Source organism: Pogona vitticeps, chromosome 7, assembly GCF_051106095.1.
Source record: "Pogona vitticeps strain Pit_001003342236 chromosome 7, PviZW2.1, whole genome shotgun sequence".
Classification (NCBI taxonomy): Eukaryota; Metazoa; Chordata; class Lepidosauria; order Squamata; family Agamidae; genus Pogona; species Pogona vitticeps.
In genome coordinates this window covers 30,395,102-30,404,867 of record NC_135789.1, presented here as the reverse complement: position 1 = coordinate 30,404,867, position 9,766 = coordinate 30,395,102, and the positions used below count along the sequence as shown (strand labels likewise).

The window sequence follows — 9,766 nt, the reverse complement described above, 5'->3', positions numbered from 1 at the left end:
GGAAATTGCAATAATAACAGCACCTAATGCAGGCAGATCAAGCTGAGATCCCGTCTATGTAAAGTCATCCATGTACTTGTAGGATATTAGGGGCATAACACATAATTATGCATTGATGTCTCAGGGAGTGGGCAAATCCAGGCATGGAAAAGTTACTTTTCTTTACTTTTGATTTCAGCATCTAGAATTCCCCTGACATGAGCCAAGCCTTACCCTTCAGGCAGTCTTTCCCTTCGTGACTGGCTGCCGGAGAGGGGCTTTAAATGGCTTGTTGTGCCTTGCTGTTTTTAAATGTGTTGTTAGGATTGATGTAATTTACGTTTTTAATATAACCTGTGTTTAATTCTTTTTAAAATATTTGTATACTTACTGCTTTTAGCTTTTAAATATTGTCTTTTTAATGACGTCAGCAGCCTTGGGTCCCTTTTAAGGGAGAAAGGTGGGGTAAAAATATTTTAAATACATGAATAAATAAAGAGCCTTTGCACACACGCACACAGAGACACGTGTCAATTTTAAGACTAAAAAAAAAAATAGTTTAAGGGGGAATCACAACTCGCTTCTTCAGAAGCATGAAGATGACATGAAGATGCTCTTGGTCAGTCATAATGACATGCTCATGGTTCAGGAAGGTCAATTAGCGTCATGTTATTTAGTAGCCTGCCACCCCTAAGATCAAGATCTGAAACTTCCTTCCAGATTTCTCTTCCAGGAGATGCTGGTGACAAGAGAAAGGACATTTTTCATTGTGGTTCTTGTGGCTATTAAATAATTCCCCCCACAAGCCTGCCTGGATCCCAACATTGTGATATTTTGAGGGTCAGCTTCATTCATTTTTTTAAACGCCCTGACCTTTGGCAGAATGAGATGGGCCACCTCTAAATATTGGCACAAGCTAATTGTTCATTCCCTATGTGTTGTTGTTTGTAAGGGCAAGACTGAAAGGATATTTTATAAATAAAGACAGATGTAACACTTGCATTGCTTTCTTTCTCCACTGTTGTAAGCCAAGAGTCCATTTTCAGAAAAAGGTATTTAACAAAGGCAATAAACGACAAACTGGAATAGTTTTGATATTCTTTTAAAAAGCAGAAGTGGGAAGATGGTAACGCTAGCTGTAAGTCAACAAAGAACAATAGCGCCCAGTTATTTAATGACTCTTTTTTAAAAATAACCTCCCATTCCCAATTAAGTATGTCGAAATGACTAAAGGTTGAAGGCAACTATAAAACTTCATAGGGGGAATGTGAGTTCAGCTCAGTTCAAGTATTTTAATTCAGTGCCCCCTGTTATGTTCTCGGACTACAAGTTCCACACACCCTGGGCACTAGGACTTCTGGGAGTTGTATCCCAAGGACGTCTGGAGACTTAAGATTGAGTATCAAGTGTTCTGTGTCCTTTCTGCCAGAGTCTGAGTTGGTGGATCATGGGTTTCTGTGTGTGTGTGGGTAAAACAGTTTTTGTTTTCTAAGGAGCTTAGGAAAGTTGCCTTTGGGGACTACAGATCCCAGAATCCCCCAGCCACAGTGGCCGGGTGCTCCATGCTGTGGATTTACCACCCTGGAGTTCCGCGCCACCCTGTCTGTAGACAATTCTCTTTGTTGCGAACACCAGCCCGAGAGTAAACGAGATCTTTTCGCCATTGATGTTTATTTATGACCACATGCGCTTTTGACAGACATAGGGAAGGAGTTCCAGCGAACAGCGTCCTAACCCGGCATGAGAGATTTGCAGCTGAAGTTAATCAAATTAAAATGCAGTTCTAAAATACATGGAACCACTGCAGATCATCTTTCCCAAGGACAAAGAGAAAGAGAAAGAAAATAATAACCCTTGCGTGTAAAGTTCCTGGCATCAGTTCATTACGGGATGGCGGGAGGGTGGGTGGGTGGGTGTAACTAAGAGAGTGGGGGTAAACAAGATTAGCAACATCCTAAATACAGCACCGTCCCCTTAAAGTTAATCCTTCAGTCTTTCACTTCCACCCATTTATCTGTCACGGCTTCAGATATTTGGAGAAAAAAAAAAAAGCATTCTGCCTCATGCAAAGTCATAACTCGTGACTTTTGGGGTATCTCTTCTTGGGCCGTATCATGTGAGTTCCTACAGGACCGGCAACAGCAGTAATTCTTACTGCCCTTCACATCCAAAGAAATGGGAACAATAAATTCAGGTTTAGCGTACCGGTTTCAGCTTGCCCCTAGGCGTTGGATAGCAGGTAACCGTTAAAAGGACACGCAGGGTTCAAAATAGTTATTTCAAAAAGCCATTTGCTGTATTGAAGAGAGGGGGGGAATGCTGAAAAGCCATTTGGATTATAGGAGGAGGAAATTCTCCTTGTATTAATAATAACGATAATCATCATCATAGAACTCCGGAGCTGGAAGGGACCTGATAGATCATCACATCCAGCCCCAGTCCAGGAGACACAGCGGGGAATCGAACTCCCAACCTCTGGCTCCACAGCCAGAGACCTAAACCACTGAGCTATCCAGCCTATGTAGGTATGGAGGATATTTGGTAAAAAATTTTTTTTGTACAGTTCCAGAAGGGCCGCAAGCAGACACGTCAACGACGTTCGTCAGGGTCACAAAGACGTCCTCCAAGACGAGAGCCAACCACTGGGATAAAACGCACATGGAGAGTTTGTGGGAAGTTTTGGGTTCTCGGCCCGTCTAATTTTTGTTCAGGACGGCTGGGACTCGTTTAAGGGAAACCGGTTGGGAAGAGGCTCAAGGGCTGGTTCTCGTTGGTCGGAAGAGGCGATCGGTAGCCGTCAAAGGTCCGTGGAATGCTTCCGCTGGTGGAACCTGAGCTGTTGCTGAGGGTCTCGATGCTTCCTTCCCGCTGAAGCTCTGCGGTAGAAAAAGAAAACCCCACAACCCAGGTGTTAAGAAGAAATTAAAAAGGAAAGTCAAGGAGCAGCATCCGTAGTTGGCCAACTGTTGGGTTAAGAAGAGTGTTTTAAATTCATGGCTTGACCTTAACACACGCTGGTGTGGGGATATGCAGTGGAACGTGTGTGTATAGAACGGAGGGAAGGAGGCAGGCTTTGGACTCCGCAACCAGATACTTAAACCACTGAGCTATCATGGGGGAACCTCTTTCAACCGGAGAGTGATATAAGATTTTTTGGGGGCGTGTGTGTGTCTCACACGCCACATTGGGAGGGGCTTAAAGTAAAAGGGTAGGACCCAAAATGGCAGCATCTTTTAGCCTGAAGGCATCTAAATTTCCAGGTAGAGAATTATCATCAGTGGTTGACCCTTCCCTTCTTCTGAGATGCCCTGGGATCACTGTGCTGCTTGCCCAAGGCCACCCAGGCTGGCTCCTTCTCCCCAGAGACACACGGGGAAAATCAAACTCCCAACCTCTCGCTCCACAGTCAGAGACCTACCCCACCGAGGAGGGCATTTTTGCTCAAGCACTACCCATGGAAATGCCTTCTTCCTTCCAGCTATGAAAAGTCCTGGAGCTGAGGTCTCTTTCTCATGTGGCTCCGTAGACTTGAGTAAATAAATACAGTATTTGGATTGCTATAGTCCCCTGGCCTGTGGGACATCGCCACAACGTTCACAAACAGAGCACAAGGCTGCATAGGCGCCGGTTTCTACACCCTCTAAGAACAGATCCTGTAACCAAGAAAGTAACGACAACATGACAGCTACACCCCAAAGGAGGGTTAAGTCATCCCTTGCTAAGTTACAGAACACAGTGATACCTTTGTTAGTGGGGGGAAAAGAGCTCATTTCCACTGATTGGTTATTTCTAACACGTTCTTTCCACCTTTTCCCCACTGGCCTACCTGATCGATAGACCAAACAGGCTGCCGTGACCTTAAACGCCGTAAAAAAAAACCCAAGGCCGGCTTGTTAATACTACCTAAAGTCGTGCATGTCTTCATGGAAAAACACCAAACCAAATGAAACCCAACCAAAGACTTCTTAATTTTCCTCCCATGATCCTCATTCTCCCACGAGTTCAGGAAGCAAAAAAACCCAGCAATTTAACTCGGCAATGAGCAGCATATCCCTCACTAATGCTGGTCTTATCCTGTCTGATTCTGGCCCTTTTATCTTTCCCTCACACACAGCTGGCTTTGGTTATCCATCGCGCGTCACTCCATGGGTAGCCGTCAGCAGGAAGACGGAATGTGGGCGAATGCTCCACCCCAAACATCATGTCGGCTTCTGAACTCCACATGAGGTTATCCATCTTTCTCTCTTCCTTTTCTTCTTCTTTTAAATTATTGATTTGTGTGTGCGTGTAGGCCTGCCAAGATTGTATCTTCACGTTTTCTTTGAAAAATAGGAAGAAGAACCAGAGAGGGGAAACAGTGTGAACCTTTCGTGGATGCTGCTTGTTTGTCAAGCCAAAAGCAGAAAGGAGTGAAAAGGGCTCTAAGATGCAGAAATGTTAGGACATAAACTCACAGGGAGGGATCAAAGCCCATTAATAGACCACTTGCTTTTATGTGCAGAAGGTCCTAGTTCTCAAGGCTGGCAAAGATCCCACCTAGAAACCTTAGCGAGCAACAGACAGCGAGTGTAGGATGTCTCCAGATGTTCTTGGACTAAAACTCTCCCAGAAGACTTCATCACGAACTGCGTTGGACAAGATTTCTGGGAGCTGTAGTTCAAGAACATCTGGAGATCCAAGCTTGGGAATCACCATTCTACATGGACCACTAGCTGGCAACTAGGAAGCCAGTTTCCCACATTCCTATTTATGCGGAAACGCAAGGACTGGCGGTTATCTGTAAAAGAAGGCCCAAAACTCAGTGGGCAAACACAGCCTTTGGGTGGAGATGGTCCCGATTTCTATTTTTAGCACCTCTGGATCAGGCTAGATGACCTTGTTTGCAACACTCCACAAATTTTGGACGTCAGCTCCCAGAAGCATCCACCCGCCATGGTCACTGGCAAGGTTTTCTGGGAGTTGTACTCTAAAACATCTGGAGGGCTACAGTTTCCCTAGAACAGTGGTCCCCAGCCTTGGGCCGCCAGATGTTCTCAGACTACGACTCCCAGAAGCCTTCACCACCACCTCTGCTGGCCAGGATTTCTGGGAGTTGAAGTCCAAGAACATCTGGAGGCCCAAGGGTGGGGAACCACTGCCCTAGAACACTCCTGGTCTACTGGATTTGAAGGACTGTGGACTCTTCTCTAGGTTGTCTTTGCACAACTAAACCTTCTGGCTTGTCCTCTCTCTCCCAACTTGGGTGCAGTTCTTGAGCAACTGGAGAGAGAGAGGGCCAAACCTCAAAACATCTTTTTCTCCCACTGTGGACTGCATTGATTTCTCTATTGGTGGATCCACATCCTTTTATCCCAGTTTCATTAGGATCTCTGTGTTCCGTGGCTACTTTCCATGCACAGGTCTCGTCCTTTTTCTTTCAACCTGTTTTCTTCCACCATCTTTTTCTTCCCCAGACAACAAGGCAATTCTCTTCTTTCAGACTCCTCCAAAAATGTTATTTTGGGAACAAATAGATCAATACCAGCCACTCTTCGTAACCACCCTGGGACAGCTTGCCAAGTGTGAGGAAGAGCCATCCAGAAAGCAAAAAAAGCCACCTCTGCTTTCAAGGTTAGACAGATTGGAAATCCCTGTAAAGCAACACATTTCGAACCACACGCAAGAGAAAGCAACGAGGCGTCAATTATAAGCAGGACAGAAAAAATTGTGACGAGTCCATCAAAACGCAAGCTTAATTACTTAACTCTGATGGACGTCCCGAAACACCTATGAATTTCAGGCCAGGTGAAATTCATAACAATTCAGGATTGACCTAGGCGTACTATCAGGTGAGGTGACACAGTCCCGGGGTGGGGAAAAAAACACAAAAATAAAAATTACATTTTAAAATCTTAGGGAAAAATTTTAGGGAAGTGGGAAATCTGTCTGTTTCGCCTTGTGTGAGATGTTCTTTCCATCCCAAACGGGGAGAAATTTGCCACTGCATGTCCTTAGAAGTCTGAGACGAGAAAAGTTAATTTTTGTAACTTCCAGATTTTGTAGATGGGTAGGCCTATCTTCTTTTTCTCTCACTTCCTGCTTCCTCTTTCTTTTAATGAGAAAAGAGAGTGACGTGACTTATCCACACTAGCTGAGCAAATCTGCATACACAGAACCACCACCTAGTAGGTCCTGTCTGATCTCAACAATTGCTGCATGATGGAAAACAGAATCTAGTGGCACCCTAAAGACGACCCAATTTTTGCCTGGTGGGAGCTTTCCTGAGATCCAAGCTATTTCACCGAGAAGGTTTCTGCCCCCAAACGGTGAGGTCTGCCAGGCCGCAAGATCCCCTATGATTTTTGCTGCAACGTGCAAACTTCCTGAAGAATTCTGGTGCATGAGAGTGGCTTTTCGTTCCGCCGGCTTGAGCTCCACGCAACAACAAGAGGATGTTCAGAGACAAAGGAGACTCAGCCATGTAATGCTACCATTATGGAGAGATTCTCTGCTCAGGGTTCGGTCCCGCCACTGATGCTTTTTCTCAGCTCACTCCCCCTGCAGGTCCCTCACACTCTTTCCGGTCTCATCCCATGACACTCAGTCAGCCAATGTTTGGCACATGCTGGGTCCTCACGGAGCTATTTTGGGATGGCTTTTTCCCCTTCTTCCTTTTGCCCCCCCCTTCAAAGACTTTTCTACACACACCATCATCTTATTATCATCTTAGAACTCCCAAGCTGGAATGGACTCTATGGGCCATTCATTCTGGCCCCTGTCAAGGAGGTTCAGTGGGGAATCAAACTCCCAAACTCTGGCTTGGCAGCCAGAGGCCTCAACCACTGAGCTATCCAGCCGTTTGCTCCCAGTCGGCACACGGTGGATCTACTCATGTTTACAGGTGCCCATGTGCCCACACAAATGGGCGTGGTGGTGATGTGGGAGACTTTGATCCCTGGAGGAAAATCAAGATTTCGCAGGACTGTACCACTTCTGATGGGTAGGACTGTACCGCTTTCTGGATTTTTGAAAATTCATTTGACTATTGCTGCCATACTATCTGATAAAAGACATCTGATGCACTTCCGGGCCACTCCCCAGAAGATGCTCAACCCTGCCTTCGAGCAACTGGCAGATTAAAAATATAATTACCGATCCACCCGTATCACAGATGGAAGGGTGGTATCCCCAAGCAAGAAGATGCCATACAGAGACCAAAGTGCTCAATGGAAGCTCCCTTGCCTAGTGGTCACTGTTTCTCTCCACCACCACCCCAAAAACACCGCTTGAATTTGAAACATGGCAGGGTGGGGGTAGATGATGGTGGCCAGGCCAATACAGCAGGAGGTGAGATCTGGTAAACTGAAGGAGTGGAGATTCCCAGCATAGGGTGCAAAAGAGGGCAAAGCCTTACCAACAGGCAGAATCCAATGTCAGTCTCAATTAAAGGAAACCCATGGAAATCAATGGAAGTGACATGACTTGTGCCTAGCAAGGCCCGTTCCTTTCAATGGGTGAAAGTAGGGATTAACATTAGATTCACCTCTGTCTTCCTAAGGTCTGAGCACCTCGTCCATGGTGAGGGCTCAATGAATTATGGTTCTCGTGAACGAGGAGGTTCCCAATTCCAACCTGCCTCTCCAGGGTGAGTTTTTGGAAAAATGGTGGAGAGTTCACGCTTGAATACAAATGGATCCAAGTCTACCCCTGGCGAAGCCCTGCTCCTTCCAATCCCTGGATATCACCTGGTGATCAGTGTCAATGACCCTGGATTGACAGGTCAACGATCTGACTACCTGTAAGTCACATTCCTGTGGTCACGCCAGGTTAAACCAGTCCTTTCTACAGAACAATGAGGACTGGAAACTTTATATTGAGAAGAACCACTGTTGCAGCAGCAACAGCAGCCAGTAAAGAGATCACTAAGCTGAATGGATCAAAGAAGTCGCTTTCTTATGTTCCCGTTAAACCAGTCCGAATTCTATCCATGAGGACTAGTATCTTTCATTATGGGGAAGAGTCACAAAGTATATAACAGCTCCCTACATTTCTCTACTGCGACCTCTATGGGTTTCAGTCGAGGGACGTAGGGAGCTGTTATATTCACTGTGATTCTTCCCCTAAATTAAAGCTACTAGTCCTCATGGTTAGAAGCTACGTGCAGATGTTACCAACTCTACACACCTTGATTTACTTTCATCTGGGGAAATGGAAAGCACATTTCCAAACATTGGGACAAATGGCTGGGACAAAGCCTGAGAACAGCTGGAATAGACAAATGTTGGCTTGCGTCGGGTTTTATGATCTGCAAGGGGAGGGAAGCAAGCTTTTATCAGATGAAGTCTGCAGAAAAATGAGGAATGGGGGAAACGAGTGAGAGCCCCCAGAGCTGTCGAAGGACAACAGGACAACGTGGAATTCTTGAAAGGGAATGGGAGGTCCCAGCCTGCTTCTGCTTAAACGTGAAACCAGTTTTGCGCAGGACAGCAAGAATCTATATAGGCCTCTGTTGCCTGCTAGCATCATAAATCATGCCAGCTCCTTCCTCACGCTCGCTCGCTGGCTGAATGGTGGACTCTCCTCTCTCGTCTGCATTCTTCTTTTTAATGGTTTTTCCCTCCTTGTGCTTCTCCTGACCGAAGCTGTTGGAAAAGATGCTCCAACAAACAGTTTCTCCAGGATGTAAAGGAAATGTAGGGACGGAGAAGCAAGAAGAGTCAAAGGAAAGGCCAAACGGCAGCCCCAGGTCCATCCTTTCTCCCCAGCCAAGAGATTCACGCATCCCTGCAGAGAGGCAAGCCAGGAGACATGATCCGATGATCGTCGGGGGCCCCCCGATGATGTGGCGGCAGCGGGGAAGGGAAGGAGGGGAGAGAAGCAGCTGGAGAAGCTGCGGCCGGCCGGGCCGACCGGGGCTTTGGATTCGAGGATTCTTGGTCATCGTCTCCACCTGTCACAACGCGTTAGGCTCAACAGCCCAGCCTGCTGAAGGAGTGACCCTGGACTGAATGAGGGAGCGCTGGTGGAAAGAACTAATTGCAGCCTCGTTTTCACACGTCAGTCACTTTTCACAGCGCAAAGCTTCTGGAGCTCAACTAATGCTCCCTTTTCTTCTCAAATGCTTACGCAGAAGGATGCCCAGACCCAGCACTTGGCAGGCTTTCTAAAAGGAGCCAGAACGGCAATAGTGGCAGCAGGGGTGACAGCTTTTTTTTTTGGGAGGGGGAGGTTGTATGGTCATCCCTCCATCCTTCTGTCCTTCCCTCCCTTATAATTCTCCCAATAAATTACATACTTCACTGCAAGTGCCATCCATCAGTTATTGCATCATCCCCAGGAATCTTGTAAAAAATCTGAGTTGTTTTCTTATTTCTTCTTATGTCTATTTAGAACCTGCAAGGAGACTCCATCTCTGTTTATATATATATAATATATATATATAATATACAGTGTAAGCTGCTCCGAGTGCCTCAGCAGAGTAGAAATGCTATCAGTCAGTCCATCAGTCAGCGTAGCCAGTGTCTGAAGTACAGACAGAAAAGTTGGGGGCGGAGGGAGAGGGTCCTTAATGAAATCAAAATCCCCAAGATCTTGCCAAATTTTGCCCATTCATGCCTCTCCAACCTATTCCTTGAATAGTAATAGAGGGGGTGGGGTAAGCTCCTTTTCTGTCCCTCCCTCCTTCAAGTCCTGAGTTCAGGTTTATGGCTTATCCTCATAATGTTCTGTGCAGCACATTAGGCTGAAACACGTTCCTCAGGACTAGAAACTCGAAGTTTCTTTCCCTTCGCCAAACCCCAGATTGCTG

The 9,766-nt window shown here is 46.2% G+C and overlaps 1 protein-coding gene across 5 annotated transcripts in view; it reads right to left on the bottom strand.

Moving 5' to 3' along the window:
* Nucleotides 1-1,633: 1,633 nt before the first annotated feature.
* Nucleotides 1,634-9,766, bottom strand: part of BCAS3 (BCAS3 microtubule associated cell migration factor) — a 410,844-nt gene continuing 402,711 nt past the window's right edge. For all 5 annotated transcript variants that reach the window (XM_072978539.2, XM_072978537.2, XM_072978538.2 and 2 more), the window contains one exon: nucleotides 1,634-2,855. In XM_072978539.2, coding sequence (XP_072834640.2) covers nucleotide 2,855 — 1 coding nt within the window. In that variant the 3' untranslated portion in view covers nucleotides 1,634-2,854. The remainder of the gene's footprint in view (nucleotides 2,856-9,766) is intronic.